Source organism: Micromesistius poutassou (genome assembly GCF_964030765.1).
Source record: "Micromesistius poutassou genome assembly, chromosome: 7".
NCBI lineage: Eukaryota > Metazoa > Chordata > Actinopteri > Gadiformes > Gadidae > Micromesistius > Micromesistius poutassou.
The window spans coordinates 8,929,723-8,951,809 of NC_140277.1; the positions used below are offsets into that span (position 1 = coordinate 8,929,723).

The 22,087-nt window shown below is 42.1% G+C and overlaps 1 protein-coding gene across 1 annotated transcript; it reads left to right on the top strand.

The window, feature by feature from the left end:
- Positions 1 to 333: 333 nt before the first annotated feature.
- LOC311350048 (bifunctional 3'-phosphoadenosine 5'-phosphosulfate synthase 2-like) lies at positions 334 to 20,799 on the top strand. Its single transcript, XM_084470087.1, has 12 exons — positions 334 to 531; positions 5,581 to 5,695; positions 12,912 to 13,147; positions 13,945 to 14,083; positions 14,245 to 14,363; positions 15,400 to 15,513; positions 16,134 to 16,245; positions 16,854 to 17,059; positions 17,519 to 17,654; positions 18,319 to 18,587; positions 19,063 to 19,292; positions 20,536 to 20,799. The coding sequence occupies exons 1-12, from the start codon at positions 505 to 507 to the stop codon at positions 20,672 to 20,674; spliced, it is 1,842 nt and encodes a 613-aa protein (XP_084326213.1). The 5' UTR covers positions 334 to 504; the 3' UTR covers positions 20,675 to 20,799.
- Positions 20,800 to 22,087: the final 1,288 nt, after the last annotated feature.

A 22,087-nucleotide genomic window follows, 5' to 3' on the forward strand; every position in this document is an offset into this window, starting at 1 on the left:
GTGCTATGGTCACACACACACACACACACACACACACACACACACACACACACACACACACACACACACACACACACACACACACACACACACACACACACACACACACACACACACACACACACATACATACATACATACATACATACATACATACACACAATCTCAATCTCAATCCCAATCTCCACATCGCTTCGAGGGATGAAGTGAGAGTTGGTGGGACCGGCTTCTCAACTCAACCCGAAGCCCAGCCCAGTCGTGTCGTGAGCTCACCGCATTGGTTCCAAAACCATAATATGCTAATTTCAGCCGAGGTGGATCAGCGAATAGAGGTTGGATCAGCAAAATGCTACGTGTCTTCGAAGACCTTTTAAATAACAGGCTGTTTTTTGACGAGGCACTCAAAAGTTTCTCACGTAAGCTTGACAAGCAACTTGTTTCTGTTCGAGGCCAGCGGAGCTGTCTGTGATTAGAGTCTGCGGAGGGAGTTTTCTGCAGCGCAAGATGTCTGGGGTGAAAAAGCTTCGAACCGTAAGTGGATGCCTGAAAAAATGCACGACCAAAGTATCATAAAGTAGAGTAAGACGTCTTGGGGCAGGTAAACTGACAAGTGTTAAAATACCGATTAGAGTAATCTATATTTGAATGAACTGATTCATAATTGATGCAGCCAGATCTCCAACGTGATACAATTGAAAGAGGAGATTATGTATGACATGCAGAAGAAACGCCCGCTTCGCTGATATTTTCTCGGCAACTTAAGAAAAAAAAGGAGTAGCTTTCATGCCTTCTGTAGTTGTGCTTTTGGCACGAACGGCAAGAGCAGTAAAAACATAAAGCATGAATACTATTCCCTGGTTTATAGTCTACAAATTCAAAACAACTAATTTAAAACGCTGAGCACAAATCTGATCAGTTTACTCGGTCTCAAAAGTAGGCAGCCCTGCTTTTTTCCATATAGGCATATCAATTGTATGATAGATGATGTTTTGCAATGTACTTTCATTAAGTTTACAACCAGTTTAACATACATTCAACATTTGTATCATATAATGTATTGTGTCGGAGAAGTAAACGCCTATAGATGAAATGCGCGTTGACAGTATGACGGTATGTAGGTTATATATGAATTGTAGTCCTATAGTAAAGAAATGGTGATTGGTTATTCCTCCTGTAAGGCAACGTGTTACAAATGACATGGATCTTTGAAGCATTCACGTGCAATGTATTAACAAAAAAAATCATATAGGCCTATATAAAGCATTTATATTTGTTTATAAAGTTACTAATCCAATATATATATTATATATATAAAATTCCTGTGGTTTCCTTATTTCAATATTTGGCTAAAGTATTGATACTTGGCTAAGTAAATATTGAACCCTTGCTGTAAACACTTATCAATGTCAAGTAGAATTGGCTCCACGGTTATAAATATCTGCATTATCATGATTATATAAAATAGGGTTAGTACATACATAAAATAACATTCATTGAAATCAAGTAATACAGATTATTATACAGCATTAGCGTAGGGTTTATGGTCGTAACCATAGCCATAACCCAAACCCATATGTGACACTATTAAATAATGTAGTCTATAAATGAATACCTTAGTAGTTAATATAAACACAGATTTCCTTAGTTGAACTGTGTTTAATTGAATGAACACCATTAATAAACTCCCATTAGTAAATGATTACTTGACATTAGTTAACTGTTAATTAACAGCTAGTTATTGCTATTTCTGCTTATCGCTGCATAATGTTAATTTATGGTATTGTAAAGGATTACTTTATATACATATAATATCATATGACTTGTGACTTATTGTTTCAAACTTTAAATACGTGCCTACAAAAAGTGAAATGATTTGGACCTTTCCATTCACTAATCCACTGAGCAGACAGGTTTACAACTATGCACTTTCAATGAAACACACCATTATGTCTGATGGAAAGTGATGCATGTGTGCATTTGACCATAAGAGAGAGCTCTGTATGATATTGGCTGTGGAGGGAGAGAGAGAGAGAGAGAGAGAGAGAGAGAGAGAGAGAGAGAGAGCGAGAGAGAGAGAGAGAGAGAGAGAGAGTGTGTGTGTGTGTGTGTGTGTGTGTGGGGGGGGGGGGTTGTCTAAAGGTCCAAAAACAAGATCTTGTGTGTGAACGAGTGGGATATATCCCTCCAATCCCCCACCGGTTGGGGGTGCTGGAAGAATGGGGACAGTGTGAGGCTGGTAAGGCAGAGCAGGGACCCTGGGTAGGGGTGTAGGCTCTCGGCCGTGGGCTGGCTGGCGGGTAGAAGCCGGTGAGAGGGGGCATGTGGGCATGAAGGGCGGGGGGGTATGCCACATCATCGTCGTCTCGAAACACACACACACACACACACACGCACACACACTGGAGACATTGTGCACGGTCACCCCCCCCACCCTCCACAGTCACTCCCTCCACCTTTTCAAATGCTCCTTCTTGCCTCTCTCTCTCTCTCTCTCTCTCTCTCTCTCACACTCACTCTCACTCTCACTCTCACTCTCTCACTCTCTCTCTCTCTCTTTCCAATTAATAATTTATGCTTTATTAGGCTTTTATACAGAATACAATGAAGAACGGGGGGGGGGGGGGGGTAGTGGTGCATAAACTTGTGAGTCAATCAATGTAGATAAGTCATATTAGACTTGACACATTAGGTATGGGCACTTCTAATAAAAGCATTAAAATCATGTTGGTCTCTCTCTTGGTCTCTCTCTCCTTCCCTCTCTCTCTGCCACTCCCTCCCTTCCTCTCTCCCTCACTCTCCTTCTCTGCCACTCCCTCCCTCCCTCCCTCTCTCATCATGAACTACCCACGTTTTTCATCAACATCATCGTTGGTCATTGGACATCATCGTCTACACACAGCTTAGCGGCACAACAGTGTATCTTTGGGGAGGAAGGTATAGCACAGTTGGCCAAACTGCTAGTGTGCTAACAATATACACCCTCTAACCTCTGATGCTATGAAGCCCATTCAAAAAGGCTTCTGTTTTTTAAAAGCAGCCTTAGGAGGCATCCACTATGAATGTGACACCCAACACCTTAACTACTCTTGATGAGCACTAGGGGACCTTACATGTGGTACATTCGACCGTAGGCCCCTTTTTCTTTGTAATCGTGTTACACATGAGGACACAGGGTGTTAGCTTGATTATTGTGAGTGTTGACAAGTGGGACCCTCTGCATGAAAGAGAATCTGGAACATGATCACAGAGCTATACACATGCTGAATGAAGGCAGTGGTTAGATATACCCTTCAGAAGAGATTAGAAGAGGTGAGGCTAGATTAAATTGGATAACATTGTACTTGTCGATCGCAGTGGGGTGCATTATTAGTGCATTATTATTACATCAGAAAAGGGGAAGGGGAAGGGGAATTTGTCAAACACACCGCAATGTTATTGTATCGTAACAAAGAAGGATGACTCAAAAGCCTCTGCATTTATATACTGAGTAGACCTATGTGTGAATAGGGTTAGTATACTGTTTTTGACTGCACATTGGCTGTATAAATCTGTATGCTAAAATATGTGAAAGAAGTATACAAGCCGTTTTTTCTGTAACTGTACAACTGAAACCCTCCATTTAGAATTTTCATTACATTTTACTATGAACCAAGTACCTGTAATAAAGTTAATACAAACTGGATGGCCTGGTGGTTCAACCCACTCTTGCGCTAACCATTGCCTGTATAATTCACCTCGTAACCACCCATGTCATTCCCTCTCTCTTTCAGTCCACTTTCCTGTCTGTTTTCACTTCACTTCCCTTCCACAAAGGCACAGAAAAGCCTATACAAATATAAACTAACATTTAAGAAAAGTACTGTGGCTATTGAATATGTTTAAAGGAGCAGATTTCTCCAGGCCATTGAGAACTGTGGGTGTAGCTTCACCACACCCAAGACAGGGAACAGCAGAGTGGAGGAAGTCAGGGATGGGAAAAAGAAGGAAAGGAAAAAATAAAACACTGTGACTGGACCCAAACTGGAAATTTGTACGCAAACTAACAGATGTCGGTAAGTTCGACAGAAGTGTGAAAAAGTGAGATCTTTATGGAGGGGACTCGATGATGTGTAAAGGCCACTTTCTGGTGGAGAAAATATCCTGAATTCTGATCAAAAACACAAGTTGGTCTGCTTCAAGATAGAAGATAAGCTTATGATTAAATTCTATCTTTCAAGAGCCAGTCCTGATTTTTTTGTCTTCATTCATTTCTTGTGTGTGGAGCTACGTCTCTTCAAAAGAAAACTATTAGTAAACGGGTAAATCCCTGAGACCTTAGATGCTCTGGAAATTGGCTCCAGATTTGTATTGCATAAAAAGGTAACATGCCTGGTTCTGTAATCAGAGTGGATCTCCAGATGCTGGGTAAGCGTTATTCAGTGGCTCTTTGGTTGGAGTTGGGTCACAACATTTTTAACCGAGGTATAGGATAGCCAGCTTATGCAGCCCTTGAACAATTAGACACATTGTTGGAAGAGCTGAGAGTAGCGGTTGTCCATGACAACGGAGGCGTACATGTGATCATGTCAGCAACGGCATGTATTCTAGAATGTAGCTTTGTCACATTATTTAAAAATGTGACATTTAAAAAAACGGCACCTGACGAGGTTTGTGTGGGGATGGATCGGAATGTTTTTGTTGAGGGTTTGAACAGTATTGCAGCCTGAGGGAACTGTGTTTCTTAAGTGCTTTTCTCTGAGACTGTCCACTCAAAACCTTTTTCTCAAAGAACTCTTGTCTTTCACACACTACACCCTCATTCATTGGAACAACTCCAAGTGATTCATCAAAGGTGACCAACAGCTCATCAGGAGCACTGAGGGACTACTCCAAACAACATGGGCCATTTATTTGGGGATGAAGAAGCTAAAGAAGCAAGATAATATTAGGGATGAGTGACAGATAAGATAGTTGCAGTATTTTTTTTAAGGCACTCAAAAGTTAGTTTGTGTGTGTGGACAATTGGGTTTGGAGGTTGTTTTTCTTAGTTTAAGTATGACAAACCTGGAAAGTGTCTGCTTGTTATCATTAGGTATGGTAACCCTGTTTTAGCGTCCAGTTTATGTATTTTCTTTTATGGATGTGGGAGGATTGGGGGAGAGTAGGCTCCAGCTAGGGATTCTCCCTAGCCTCTATTTGCCCTGCGTTCCAATACCTATACTACCATGCTATTGCGAAAAATTATTAAGTATGGCCCAATACATAGTATGGAAAGTGCTGTAGGCCGAACATACCAGGATGTTGTACAACATCCAGTCGCATTTCGCAGTATGCAAGCCATCATGCTTTGTTGGCTCTTCTGCCGCCCCATTGACTGAGCCTGCAAAAGCCGATCGGGGGCGTTTCCCGTTTTTTTATTTATAAATAAAGTATAAAGGAAATAGAAAAAGTATGCCAATTGGAACGCAGCCTTGGTGTTGAGGGTATGTGGAGGTTGCGTGGATGATAACACAAACCTTAACGCAGTCTAACGAATGGTAACCTCCTGCAGCTCCCCATCACCACACAACAATAATAATATTGTTTCCCTCTTTTCACCAGGACATGAACCGATCCACCAACGTGGTTTATCAGGCCCACCATGTCAGCAGGAACAAGAGGGGGCAGGTGGTGGGGACCAGGGGGGGCTTCAGAGGATGCACCATCTGGCTCACAGGTAACCCAATTTCACCTCAGACTGCACTTCTGGCTCCAACAGGACTACCTATCCTAACCCTATCCAGATAACACTTATGGAGAGAGATTTATTGCATCATTTAAATTAATGCTATTAGGAGTCACCTTGTGTCTGGTTAATCAACATTTGAATGAATGTGCAACCATTTGTGCAGATGCATGTATGTGTATTAAGTTTTACATTTTGCACAAATACCTAAATAAATTACATATTTTATTCCATGTCCATATGCATTAGTTGCAATAGGACATGGAAGGTCTTAAATCTAAAACTGGCTTGTAAACAGTTGGAATTGCATTTGTGGATCAAGGGACAAGTGTGAATCCATTTACGAAGTTTTGAGACAATCTTTTTTTTCTCTTTTTTGAAATTTGAGTACAAAATCAAAGATTTTGGCAGTGCTCTTCACACAATCGTAACTACCAATCAATACATGTCTACTAAGGTTACTTCTTCTGTGGTGGAGGGAAGCAAGTCAACTCGGCCCTTACGGAACGCTTACCCTCTGATAGGAAGTGTGCCCCTGGCTGTTATCCCTGAAGGTGTATTCAGATGACACAGTAGCATGAGAAACCAAACAAAAGAAAAGATAAGAATGCAAATAAAGACATTGTTAAAAAATGGATTACCCACAGTATACAGTACAAGGTAGACCTATATGCACAAGAAAGATGATGTAATAGAATGAATGGGGTGAAAAATACAAGAAAATATATTTACACTATAGAGGTTATTCGCACGCCCCTTTTTACGTCGCCGCGGCCATTTTGTTGACATGACACTGATTGAGAGTGAGTTGTCTGAACTGAGTGAAGTGAGCTGTCGTTCTGAGTTATCAATATTATGGCTTCGTTCGCACGTTATCAAATGGAAACCATCCATCGTAACGTTACAACTTACTCCCTGTGATAAAATAATGTATAGACTGTGAGCTAGACCGATCTAACGGGGTCATCCCTATGTTCCCCGCTTTGTATGTGACCGGTGTTTTTCGTAGGTGGAATCCGGAAGAATGAATATTAGGGTTACGGTTATGGTTAGGGTTAGGGTGAGGGTTACGATTAGGGTTATGGTTAGGGTGAGGGTTACGGTTATGGTTAGGGTTAGGAGTCAGCGTGTGAGTTTGCCTGACAGGCTGTCTGTCCAATCCTAGCGCTTGAGGCGGAACTTTTTCCGGATTCCACCTACGAAAAACACAGTCGCGACCGGGGAACATAGTACATAACACGTATGCTCCCGATCTAACTCTAACTACTACCACAGGTAACTCTCTCGTTACCTGTGGTGAAATGTTGGGAACAGACTTCGCTATGAGTAGTCGGCTGAAGTCTCGCCTATCAATTCTAGCCAGCCATAAATCTCTCCTTCGCTGGCTCAAATCCTCAGTTTGTCGCGTATGTTAGGAATGTCAACTATGTCAACAATATGGCCGCCGCGAATGCGGTGACGTTTATAGAATAAGGTCTATAGTGGACTTAATAATTAGATAATGAGGGGGGAGGGAATAATAAAATTTGCTTTAAATTAGTAATAGTTGGAGGTAGGGTATAAACGGTATAGAAAGTACACTGGTGTGAATTTGCGCTGCGGTATGGATTTTGACCATACCGTGAGACGGTGTGACCGGTAGACAGTGTTGTGTGTAACGTGTTACAAAGTAAGTAACGTAAATACAGTAACGTAACTTCTTTTTCATGTGAAAAGTTACGCCAAACAACTGAAAATATGGTAACGAAACGTAGTTCCTTTTTCAATTCGGTGCAACGTTACTTTTCCCAGGGACCGATTTGACAGCGACACTGCCTTCTCAGGTAGTATGCTATTGCGCAAGCACGCAGGCGCGCAGCCTGCGCAATAGTCCCTTCACAAGCTCTCTCTCATTCCACACCGTACGAGACAGACGCTGGTAGCGTGAAGCTGTCTCTGCATCTCAGACATCACTTCTGCAGGCATTTTCCAAAGCCAGTCCTTACAACAAAAAAAGCCAGTGGTGGAACGAGATAACAAACGGCGTCACTGTTTACCTGTGTAAGGAAGATCATGTTGGACCCCTCCCACCCCGGACATAAACTGTTTGAAACACTCCCCTCCGGCAAGAGGTTGAGGTCTGTCAAGACCAAAACCTCACGCCACAAAAACAGTTTCTTCCCGTCTGCAACTGGCCTCATCAACAACGGCCCCGGACCCCCACTGACCCCCACACACACACTACCCCCCCTTCACCCACCACCACACACATCTGCCTATGATGACAACAAGTTTTTCACTACTTGCATCATTCTGCACAATTGTATATATTATTCTTCTTATTACAGTTCATATGTATATAGAGTGTCTTTTTATTTATTTGATTTTTTATTTTGGAAATTATTTATTATATTTATTTATTTATTTTTGTGTCCTTGACGGCAATAAAGCTTGCTTCATTGTTTATTGTTTACAGTTTATTGTTTGTAAATATTGTGCGCACTGAAGACCAAGACAAATTCCTCATATGTGAAAATGTATTTGGCAATAAACCTTTTCTGATTCAGATTCTGACATGGTTCCCTTTCAAAATGTCGATAGAAAGGGCTTTAAAGAGATGGTCAACACACTCGATCCCAGGTACGCGTTACCTGCCCGCACACACTTCAGCAGAGCTGCCAACTCTCATGGTTTGACCGTGTGACACATGCTTTTGCCTGTTTACACACGCACACACCACACATCCAATTTTTCACATCCTCACGGCAAAAAAAAAAAGCCAAGACGCGTTCGTTCCTTTCCAAACTCCCCGAAGGGAGAGTGAGACAGCGGAAGAAACTACCTCGAGACCCCTCCCCCCGTCAACAACTCCGCCAGCCTGTAATCCCGTACAGCCACCCCCCCCCCCCCCCCATCAAGAATTACACCAGCGGACCCTGCTATAAGGTATGCATTACAAGATTCAACAGAATCTTACCCCCAAAAGTTGGCAGCCCTGAAAACATATCATTGTGGGCTAAATTGGCAATGGCTGGAGCAGAATGGTAGCCTGGCAAGCCAGACCCACGTCAGGATGTTGGGTCTGGGAACACTCCATTGGCACGGCTCAATCCAGAGGCGCAGCTTGTGGACTGGCAAGGCAGGCAACTGCTTGGGGCCCCAAGAAAAAAATAATGTTTTTTTTCTTTTTTTCTTGGGGGCCCCCTGGTGAGCCCCTAAGAACTATCATCCCTATGGCATTTACCACTTGTTTGACGAAAATGATCTGCCAGACTTTGACAAACGGTTCAAGACTTTGCTTTAGTCAAGCCAATCGCTACATTTATGTGCTAAAAGATTTTTGCACCATTGTTTCACCTGAACATGTCTGCAGTGGCAGATGAGATTTTGACAGTATAAGCTGATATTGAGCTTAAGTCCAGGGCTTATGGACAATTTGGGAACTTACTCACAAAGGAAAAGTATCCAACAATGAGGAAATGTGCTACCTTGACTGCATTATTTGGCTCTACATAGTTATGCCAGTCAGCCATTTCCCACATGATTATTAGTTAGTCCAAATACCATTCCACCATCACTGATGGTCATTTGGAAGCCTGCTTGAGAATAGCTTCCAGCAGCTACTGTCCGGACTATGAAACCCTAGATGACTCCATTCAGTGCAAGTCATCAGATTATGTACTCAGTATATATAAATAAATATATGTTTAGCATTATTTAATGTAGGTAGATCATTTTGACCTGGTCATTTTGAAAGTAGCTCAAAGGCCGAAAAACTTTGGGCACCCCTGAGCTAGGGCAAGTATTTGCCCTAGCAAAGGCCAGAAAATAGCATTTGTAGTTTGTTTGCTGTTATATTAATGTTCAGAATTGCATATGTAGCACCTTCAAGGGTTTTGATGAGCACTGGAATTGTAAAGTGTGTTTAATTACCTAAGAAAACAAAATTCAAAATTACTCAATTGCTGTAACTAATTTGAGACAATTAATACCAAGTTCACACCTCAGTTATGTGTGCATTTTAGACTCTATTTATATATATATATTTTTTAGTTGTATTGTTCTATATTTGTATTACTATAGTGCTAACAAATTAATGTGAACACTGACTCTTTTTCAGTGGAGTGCAATATTCAATGTATTTTGATTTGAGTACATAGCATTTGCACTAGCCATGGCATGTAAAACAGCATTTGCAAAATAAATGCTTTATGCATGGATGAACACTGGCCTTAACACTGGTTTGGTCAGATTATTTATAACATAATGCTGAGGAACGTTGGTTGGAGAGGCCTCCTAGGAGTTTTTGCCTAGGGCCCCAACAGACTCTCAAATCGCCACTGGCTCAATCCAAGGGGTGGGATAAACGGTTGTCTTTCCAATTCCCTCTGCACGCAATCGGATAGTGCTACGATCAATCATGTAGCAGGGACCGCACGGATTTCACACAGAACCGTTGCAACTCAGTCGTGGTTTTTCCAGCTTGCAAGCTAACGGAGAGTTGCTAGACGACTCTGGTTGCAAATTAAATTTGCTGCCGCTAGGGGCGTCTAGATTTCTAGGCTAGATTTCTAGACATTTTTCTCCAATATCATTAAAACCAATACTAATAATGCCAAAAACCTATTTGCAACTGTTGACAGACTGACCAAGCCCCCAACACAAATTCCACCTGACCTTCATTCCACGCAGGAATGCAATGAGTTTGCAGCATTTTATACTGATAAAATTGAAGGCATCAAACGCGCCATCAATGTCTCCACTTTAAACAAAAATGTTGGACTACCACCGTATTCAGGCAAAAGTAACGTGGCAATGACATGCTTTAATGTCATAGACTCTAAAACTCTTGTGGAAACTGTGACACAATTGAAGCCATCCACCTGTTGCCTTGATACTTTACCTACCAACCTCTTTAAGAATGTTTTTGACTGCCTAGCAATAGACATATTGCAAATAGTTAACAACTCTCTCCAATCAGGCACTTTCCCAAAAGCCTTAAAAACTGCAGTTATCAAACCCCTTTTAAAAAAGCGGAGCCTAGATGCCTCTATTATTAACAACTACAGACCAATATGAAATCTACCCTTCATAAGTAAAATCATTGAGAAAGTTGTCCTCCAGCAACTTAGTGACTTCCTGGCATCAACTGGTTGCTATGACACCTTCCAATCCGGATTCTGACCCCTTCACAGCACCTCCAAAATAGGAACTACTTTGTTTCCATTGGCGACTTTGTTTCAGAATCAACAAACGTGACATGTGGAGTCCCACAAGGTTCGATCTTAGGACCCTCTCTATTCAACATCTACATGCTCCCACTAGGGAAAATCATGCAAATTAACAATATTGACCATCACTGCTATGCTGATGACACGCAAATCTATGTATCGCTATCACCAAATGACAGATCATAGATCTGTTGTGCCAGTGCATCGAGCAAGTCAAAGACTGGATGTGCCGAAATTTCCTTCAACTAAATGAGGACAAAACCGAGATAATTGTATTTGGTGCTAAAACCGAAAGGCTTAAAGTTACCCTACACCTTCACTCTCTGTCCCTGAAAACCTCAATCAAAGCCAAAAATCTAGGGGTTATCATGGATTCAGATTTACATTTCGACAGTCACATCAAATCAGTTGCAAAATCTGCATATTATCACCTTAAAAACGTAGCAAGACTTAGTAGCAAGAAGGGCTCATGTCTACCGAAGACTTACAAAAACTTGTACATGCCTTTATCACTAGCAAGCTTGATTACTGCAATGGTCTCCTTACAGGTCTCCCAAAAAAAACTCTAACAAAGACCAAAAAATTTGAACATATTACACCAATTCTTAAATTGTTACATTGGCTCCCTGTATGTCAGAGAATTGATTTTAAAATCATGTTGCTAACCTATAAATCCCTACATGGTTTAGGGCCAAAATATTTAACTGATATGCTTCCACTACATAAGCCTTCTATGCCACTAAGATCCTCTGAGACCAATCTGTTAATTATCCCCAGATTCAACACGAAACATGGGGAAGCAGGATTTAGTTACTATGCAACAAATAGCTGGAATAAACTCCCTGAGGATTTAAGACTTGCCCCAACTCTGACAGCTTTTAAAACAAGACTGAAGACTTTTATGTTTGCTTTAGCTTTCTGCTAAATCTTAAATCTACAATGCTTCTATTTTTTATTTTATTAGTAACTTTGCCTTTATTTTCTCACTTTCTAAAATGCTTTTTTTTCACTTTGCCTTTCTAAAATGTTTTTTTAAAACTTTGCCTTCATTTTCTATCTATTTAACTTTTTACTTATCTATTATTTTATTTTATGCCTTGCCTTGCCTAGGCTAGTAGAATGGTTCTCTGCTTACTAACCAACTGCTGGTTCTTTACTGCTTACTAAGCAACCAACCTGTCCATCAGGAATCCTGAAGTAATGAACATAACAAAAGCAATCATATTGGAATGTATAGGTACTTTCCTCGCCACACCTTACAAAGAACATAACTGACTGTCATCCAAGCAATAATTATGACGTCATGTGGTATACAAAGAAACTCTCATCTATCTCTTGCACGCACACCTCACAAGGTCTGTGTAAAGAACACACTGACAGCAGCAGAAAATGTGTCTTACACCAATGAGCTGACATTAATACATAGCACACAAAATAGGCATGTAAAAGGCCAATGCCCTTTAGGATAAATTAAATAAATTAAATGTGGACGATTTTGAGCCTCTGGCGGCCATGTTGTTTTGTCAATCAACTTAATTTTACTTGATAGGAGTCCATCTTGATGTTGGTGGGTTAGTCTATAGTACTGTACTATGTGAAATATTTCCTAGTAATATAAAAATACAGTAATAGCTGCCTAACCAGTATTTTACCCCTTCAGAAGCATTTATGTCGAAAGTAGAATATAAAATTAACATACTGTGATATAATACCGTTACCGTCTATTCCTCAAATCATACTGTGATATAAATTTTAGTCCATACCGTACAGCCCTAGTTGGAGGGATATGGAATTGAGCATCTTGTTCAACACATTAGGCTACAGGGAAGACACCGGGGATCAAACCCAGGAGGACCCTGCCCCAACTACCAAGGGGTGTGGCATCGCCATAACAAAGTGAAACCTTCATCCTTGATCGATCCTTGTCATATTCCCCTTTCCTGGCAGATCATTCTCCACTCATCTCCCTCCCCTCTCCTCTTCTATTGAACCCGTAGGCTTGTCAGGTGCTGGCAAGACCACCCTCAGCTTTGCGCTGGAGGAGTTCCTGGTGTCGCAAGACATCCCCAGCTACTCGCTGGACGGAGACAACATCCGCCACGGCCTCAACCAGAACCTGGGCTTCTCCTCCGTGGACCGCGAGGAGAACATCCGCCGCGTGGCCGAGGTGGCCAAGCTGTTCGCTGACGCCGGTCTGGTGTGCATCACCAGCTTCATCTCGCCCTTCACTAAGGTGAGACGGCTCACTCTTCAAAGAGGTATGCTTTTGTGTCTCTGCGCCCTTCATGGACACGCAGGTGAAGAGAGACAGAAAAGTCGGTTGAACAACAGAGGGATTGACATCCACACCCTACAAGGCGTACTTGGCGTGGTTGGAGTGTTAATGGCTTGAGTCACTTATTGGGACATAAGTCACAGCCCGATTGCCTTGGTGCATCACAGGAGTGCTTTCTAGGGAGAGATGTTTTAACAGCACTTGTTGAGACAGTTTGATGTGCAATTGTGTCACAAACCGGTGTTGCGTCACACGTTATACATCCTTGTCGTGCAACAACGTGTTGTGTGAGAGTAGGGACCTAAAGGCTGAATTATACTTAAATAAAAAGTTGTGCCGTTGGAGCATTTATGGTTTGGTGTCTGGGATTCTGAGAGCAGCCTGCCAAGTGTCACTAACTCATTGACATCTGGTTTATAACGGACTATGTTGAACATTATCCAAATCTTGACTAGGCTAGCCTAAGGGAACTGGAAAACGTGGAAGCAGAGTGCAACAAAGCTGCATGCTGTCCATCAACAGCAGTGACCTGCCATTACGTTTCTGTGGCTTCTGCGTTAAAGACCCACAGTGCTATTCAACACAGAAGTTAAATTGAAGCTCAAGTCTAAAACGAAGCATTGTGCATTGCCCCATTTCTTATTTATTTTCTTCTTTCTCTATATATTTACATTGTGTTATGAGCCACAGGGTAGGCGTAGGTCCTACAGCTTCTGTTCATACAGTCTTCCAAAGTGTTCTTCCTCGTTGAACAGGATCGGGAGGAAGCGAGGAAGATTCACGCTGCTGCGGGGCTCCCGTTCTTTGAGATCTTTGTGCACGCCTCTCTGGAGGTGTGTGAGAGCAGAGACGTGAAAGGACTCTACAAAAAGGCCCGGTCCGGAGAGATCAAAGGTCTGTACAGTAAAGGGTGTTGAGGAAATTTAGAACAATGTATAACAAGGGATCTAGAACAATGAGCCACACGTCTTAACTTTCAGGCTTTCACAACATTATCACTTAAGTAACAAAAAGAATGTTGATGATAAAGGATCTCTTTTGTGTTCCTTTGAAAGGCTTCACAGGGATAGACTCTGACTATGAGAGTCCTGAAGCCTCAGATTTGGTGCTGAAGACGGGGGAGCTCACGGTGAACGAGTGCATCGATCAGGTTCTAGAGTTGCTACGGGAACAGGTAGGCATCACACACACACACACACACACACATGTGCCTGCGCACACGCACACTGCACAATTATAGATTGTGTTAAATGTGTCACTGTGATAAGCAAACATCAGAATGACACCCTAAATGGATTCATCATACATTAGTACAGGGTTCTTTGAAAACAGATCTGGAATATAAAGAATCATAAAGGCATCCCAAACACCACCGGACGCTAACTCAACAAAGAAGAAACATGAAACGTCCGCCCCAAGGAAGCAAATGCTTCGAGTTGCGCCAGTCAGGCACCAGTGTGCCAGCTGAAGTTGTATGCTGATTAGGAAGGAGGAGTTTTTGGCATTAGAAACCCCAGCTCTGGTGTTTGTGTTCTGTGGGTGGGGAGGGTGGGCTGGAGTTATGGGAGAATGTTACTATACCCTTAGAAGGATAATAATTCATGTATTGCCTTTAATACTATATGAATGAGATAAGCATTGAAAACCACAGTCTCCTGAAGAGACTCTAGTTTCTTAAAGAAGATAATCTGATGTCCCGTGCAATAGAATTCTTCTGATACGGTTGAGATCAACCTCATGGTTAAAAAGTGTATTAAAAGTGATAAAATGAATGGATATGGAAGTGAGGTTCAAGGATGAGGGAAACTGGCTGAAAGGTCTGACACCAAGTTGAGCTTATAGACCATGGACAGAACGGAAGGAAACGGAAGCCGGTTGATGTTGATGCCCATGTATGGCCATTGTTTGATAACAACACTCATTTCAAAACAAGCCTTTAAATAAAACACAATTATAAATGCATTTTGTAAAATGTGTAATGTCCATATAATACTACCATTCTACATATTTGCAATGCACTACCATGATTGTACCTACCTTTTTTTAGATTCTGACCTACTGTATTACCCACATTGGACTTTCTGGTTGGATGGTCGTATTGTGCTGGAACTGTGCAATGTGGATAAACTGTGTTTGGGTGTAACCTAACTAACCACATTAAGGAATGAATAGAGGATTCCCATTCAATTGAGGCATTGTGTTTCATGTAGAACATTGTGCCCAGTGGCAACCTTGAGGAGGTGAATAACCTGTTTGTTCCTGAGAACAAGCTGAGCCTAGCCATCGCTGATGCTGCCATACTTCCTACCATCAGCATTACCAAGGTAACACATACTTCCTACCATTAATATTACCAAGATAAAGCATGCTTGCTAATATTAGCATCACCAAGGCAACGCATACTTCCTAGCATCAGCATTATGAAGGTAACGCATACAAAATTTGCTTCTGTATGGTGAATGTCCTTTTCCCTTCCCTGCCCTTCTAAAGTTGGGAAAAGGCCCAATTTTAATATAGATTTTTTTGGACCTGGACCTTAACATTACACATTAAGACATTATTATGGAAATCTGCCAAGCAGACGTGTGGAATAAGTTAAGTAAGGGATAATCACCGAGAGTATCAAACTATTTATTGTAATAAACAGTTTGATATGAACTGTTTATTGTAATAAACAGTTCGATATGATGTTTATTCTACTTCTTGCTTGCCAACATAATAAAACAATTCAAATACTTTAATAATTATGCTTTTTTTTATTCGTATTGCATGCTTATTAAATGTATACTCTGTTCATTTTGTGTCTGTATATGAATAGATTTGCTGTCACAGTAAAACACAACAAAACTGTTACTCTCGCAGCTCAGCCGGCTGGCCCAATACAGCGTGGTCAGCTATATGTGGGCTTTCTTACTGGTGTAAGCCCTCTGTCCTCTCCCCCCAGCTGGACCTCCAGTGGGTGCAGGTCCTGTCCGAGGGATGGGCGAGCCCCCTCAAAGGCTTCATGAGAGAGAGAGAGTTCCTGCAAGTCCTGCACTTTGGCACTCTCCTGGATGGTAAAGACCAAGAACTAGACTAGAGATTGATTTGGACTGAATTGATCACATGGTTACCTTTGCCATCAGTTACAATCCCTGTTGTTATCAGTGACAGTGCTTATCAGTAATTAGCGCTACGCTATCGTTGTGCTGAAAGCGCTATGGTCTAAGCTCTATGAAGAGCCGACAGACTATTTGAAACATCGCAAGGACATTTGCACATGTTGTATATAGTTGTATTCTGTGTTTACCTGGTCACCAAGCACGTTCTCAATATCATTCACTGCAACAATCACGCAACGTCAATAGCATGTACTTTTACGTAACACTCACTTCATGGAACAGGCTCACCCTAACTATACCCCTAGTTTGAAACTACTGTCTTTTCCCCCTATTCCTAATGTCAGCGAATGAACACTGGTAATGTGCAAATGAAGGACATGCAGCCCAAATTATGAATAAATTATATAAATAAATGCCATTACTGTTGGTGGATTTTCCTCATGGCTGGCCCTACTGGGGATCAAACCCCTAACCCTAACAGTGTTAATGCAATTAACAGATGTAAGTAAAAAAAAATGCAATCAAAGTTCACAAAAGTGTATGTATATGTGCTCTCGTTCCAGACGTGGCCATCAACCTGACGGTCCCCATCGTTCTGCCCGTGAGCACGGAGACCAAGCAGGAGTTGGACGGCTGCGCGGCCATAGCGCTGGAGTACCAAGGTGTCCGCGTCGCCATCCTCCGGAAACCCGAGTTCTACGAACACCGCAAGGAGGAGCGCTGCGCCAGACAGTGGGGGACCACCTGTCCGCAGCACCCCTACATCAAGGTAGAGCTCGCACACACACACCGTCCACACCGACCAGTCAGCTCTGCTTTTTAGCCTGGAGCTGTAGATGTACCTCCTCGCGCACAGCTGAAAAACTAACTGCCAGGATGATGGATTAGAACACGTCCCCACCGCCAATCAGCTCAGTATTAAGAGTTTGGGCTAGCTATGAATAGTCTCACAAGTCAGATTTTACATTAATATCTAAAGGCTGGTGGCCAACTAGCTCATATCTGGGTGTGCCGGGCGATTCTCTTTGTTTTGCAAAGTATTTGTTTTGATAGATCATGCTGGAGGCTGGGAGCTGTAAGCGCGCAATTGAACGAAACAAAACAGTCTGTAACTCAATCCCTTCTGTTTGTTATGTCCGGCACAGGCTCTCTGCCAGAAGTTCTGCCATAATATAGTTGGACGACTGGATCTGAGATTAAAATATGACATGTATTAATTTTTTGATAGATGGTGATGGAAGGAGGTGATTGGCTAGTGGGTGGTGACCTGGAGGTGCTCGAGCGAATCAGATGGAACGACGGACTGGACCAATACCGCCTCACTCCACAGGAGCTCAAGCAGAAGTTCAAAGACATGAAAGCCGGTAGGGAAACTTGTTGAAACTGAATAAGTGGAACACATAATAGATAGGAAGTAGATATCTGTCATCTTTAAAATCTTTAAAATCTTTAAAAATGATTGTCTATGATTCACAATGAGCAGGTCCAACAGGGAACACAAGGCGATATTTATGAATGACACATCGACGATGAGTAGAAGAAATGTGCCTAGTTAAAAATGAACACATACATCAATGTTGCATTTGTCTTTCAGATAAAAAAAGGACATGATTGAAAAAAAAGTACAATGGTAAAAAAATACTGTGGCATGAAAAATGTGTGTGACCAACCCCCAAGCAGTTTCATGTGTTGGCCAGCTGTTGGCCATTCCTCTAAGAAGTTGTGTCATTCCATCACTGCAGTCATTTGGGTTTGATCAATCATCCGCTGCTCAAAGTTCCAAGGAATGGTGTTACGGCTTTATTTTTCTGTGAAGCAAGCATGTTATAACATGCAAAGACTGTTCCCTACACACATACATGTCCAACCGCTGCACGCCACACACCAGTACACTCCATCCTCCCTCCAAACAATCCTCAACGGCCCCTCACCCCTCACGCACTCCAACCCTCTCCACTCGCACTCCACCCGCGTCCCATTGCGAGCCTCACTCTCCCTGCCCCCCCTCCCCCCCCGGTTATCCCGCAGACGCCATCTTCGCCTTCCAGCTGCGGAACCCCGTCCACAACGGCCACGCCCTCCTGATGCAGGACACCAAGCGGCGGCTGCTGGAGCGCGGCTACAAGAACCCCGTGCTGCTGCTGCACCCACTGGGCGGCTGGACCAAGGACGACGACGTCCCGCTGGCCTGGCGCATGAAGCAGCACGCCGCCGTGCTGGACGACGGCGTGCTGGACCCGGCCAGCACCATCGTCGCCATCTTCCCCTCGCCCATGATGTACGCCGGGCCCACCGAGGTGAGCGGCGGGAGGGCGGGAAGGCGGAGCCTCCTGATCGGTGTGGTGTGGTGCCAGCGTGGCTTGTCTTGGCGTCTGATTTGGATGTTCTTTGTCGTGGGGGTTGGGTGGGTTTGGTCATTTATGTTTGATGGTGGGAGTTGGTGGGAGTTGAGTTTTAAATGGGTGGAAGGTAGGTAATGGTTGGAGTCGGTTTTGGTTGGAGCCCCAGCATAGATGACAACAAGTTGGAGACGACCGTTACCCATCCATCTCTTTTAACATATGAGGCACATAACCAACAGTTGCCTATTGCCACACCATTTTTGCTGGCATTTCCCTGAAAGGCATAATGCCTTTAAGAAGTGTTTCGCTCTTTTATTTTGTTTCTTGGTTACTCAAATCAGTGACAGATTCTGCAGTCAATCACAAAGACCAACGGCTCTCTAAAACTGTTTTCTTAAATGTCTCTCTGTCTCTCTCTCTGTCTCTCCAGGTCCAGTGGCACTGCCGGGCGAGGATGATCGCCGGCGCCAACTTCTACATCGTGGGCCGCGACCCGGCCGGCATGCCCCACCCGGAGACCAAGAAGGACCTGTACGAGCCCACACACGGGGGCAAGGTGCTCACCATGGCGCCCGGCCTCACCGCCGTGGAGATCATCCCCTTCAGGGTGGCGGCCTACAACCTGACCAAGAGGGCCATGGACTTCTACGACAAGGAGCGGTGAGTGATAGGTGTCATACACGCCAGGGCTCCACGGAGAACGCAACCCAAGTTCAAGATGTGCTGCTCATGCACATTTGCGAATTTCTTTGTACATGGGTAACGCTCCATGAGTGGCAGGGGGTGAGTTGACACTCGTAGATACATTTATACAAATGTGTTCACACGGCCCGCCAAACAGGATCGGAGCAACTTCCATTCATTATTAAGGCAGTGTTTCCAAGCTGAATGCAAAAGCTGACGGAACTTCTATTCAATCGGTCAACCAATAATGATCGTCCAGCCAAGAGCTAAATGCTAGGTTGGGTGGTAGGAACATGGCCAGCCAACCGACGGGAGTTCAGCACTGTCGACTAATAAAACCATGGAAACCAGGTTTAGAAATGAAGAAAGCTATTGGCGTTTGGATTCTGTTTTAGATTTTTAGAATGTTCATCAAAGCTGTAATCTTATTTGACATGCTTTGAAAGGTCAGCCCGACCCGGTCGAAGTTTTAATTATTTTAACATTGAGCCAAGGGTCGGTCTGAGAATCAGAGCCATCAGCTGGATCTAGGGTGGCGCCAACTCTAGGTTGGGCTTCAACACTGAACGCAGATCATTGGCAAAGGCACTGAATTCTCATCATGTGTTGACCACTTAAGAGCAGCGTTTGATGGCGCTGAGCCGTGAGGCGAAAAAAGGGTTCCATTTAGGTTCCATAACAGCAAGCCGTTGCCATGGTTTCGTTCAGTGTGTGTACGAAGGAACCCCCTTTTTCTATTTCTTTTTCTTTCTTTCTCTTTATTATTATCCTTTCTTCCTCGCTTTCTCTCTCTCTCTCTCTCTTTCTCTCTTTCTCTCTCTCTCTCTCTCTCTATTTGAGTGTAGGACAGGATAGGACATGTATTAACGATATACAATCCCCCTTTTATGTGTTGTATTGGGCTGTTAACCAGGGCTTTATTGCCAGGTTAAAACCATAAACAAACTTGTGCATAACAATTTAGGAGGCTTTACTGTGTATGACCCACTATCCACCCACCCTTATTTTGTTTCTTATTTTGTGGTGTGGAATAATAATAATAAAAAAAGGTATAAAACATTTGTAACATATAGCCTATACATAAATCTATATTTTCACAATTTGAAATCGACAAGAAAGGATATATGAACAAATATGAATTTCAAATAACACAAATAAAAATATTGAGACTTTATTTGAATCAACTCTGTCTCTCTTTGCCCGCCCTACCTGTTGGTAGTCATGCAGAGTTTGAGTTCATCTCGGGGACCAAGATGAGGAAGATGGCCAGGAGTGGGGAAAACCCACCGGATGGATTTATGTCCCCCAAGGCCTGGAAGATCCTAACTGAATACTACAGCTCTCTGCAGAAGGACTAGGAACCAACTGCTACTTCATTAGTAGTATTGGGATTCTTTTGTTCTTATTTTTACCCTTTATACGTTGTAATCATATGACATTATTTTTCAATCTATTCTCTATTAATATAAAATATAGGTAGACATTTAGGTTATAATTACATGTGTATATATATATATATATATATATATATATATATATATATATATATATATATATATGAACATACACAGGGTTGATATCGGGCTGTTTTGAAGACATCTATATAGGTAGACATTTAGGTTATAATTACATATATATATATATATTTATATATGAACATACACAGGGTTGATATTGTGCTGTTTTGAAGACATCTTTACTCCATTTTCATTTTTAAAACAAAAGGACACAAGCAACTAACATATGGCTTTTAAAAGGTGTAACACAGCACTTAACTCTTTTTTGCTGGGAAACTGTGAACTTCTTACTTACTTCCATGAAGATGAGGGATATGTGATGAAATTATGTTGCAAAATATATAGTATAATTTTAATTATTTGACTTCCTTTCATTTTACATTTATTTTACTTTTCCACCATTGATTTATATGATATGAACCTAAGTTATTATATGCACCACTTGAAATGTTTAATATTTATATGAAGAAATTTACTAACTCCAACCAATGTGCCTTCTCTGATGAAAAAAGAGCCAAACATACTTTTGCAGTTGATGAATCCCCACAGATAGAAATATTGAAAATGGATTGATGTGAAGAAAATGGTATATTTATTATTGTTGTCAATCAATATTCACTGCCTCATTTCTGGAAAAGCATACTAGAGGGTTATGTATCAAGTGGTTGGCCACTAATGCAGTAGTTTAAAATAAATGTTTACTTCAATTAATCTTGTCTTTCAACTTGCAATTTTTATTCGACTGCCGTTACATAAATCTAGCGGAGATGTGATTAAGGCAAAGCTGGATCCAATGAATATGTATTTTATCCTTACTGTTATGTATTGGGTCACGTTAGTTGCTATTATGTAAATTGGGAGTGACCTGCAAATTAAATTATCAATAAATTATATGGGTGGATGGTATGTCCAGTATGTATGTATTTTACAAGTTACAAGCTCAAACTTTTGAGGCAGAAAGTCAATGCTACTACCTACTGGTGCCAAACATTTCGTAACAAAACTAATTAAAGTGAGTAGAACATGATATATTTTGTATGTTATTGTTTTTAATTGATCTGTTGGATTTGTTCAAATGAACAACTACCAAATACAATACAATACAATACTACCAAATATCTCTGTAGTATGTATCAGGGGCGTTTCTAGGTTTCTGAAACATCCGGGGCTCAGCCCAGAGGGAAAAGGACAAAAAAAATGTTGTATGCTCTATTGAGCATGCACATTTTTGCATGCTTTACCTAAATAAACTTA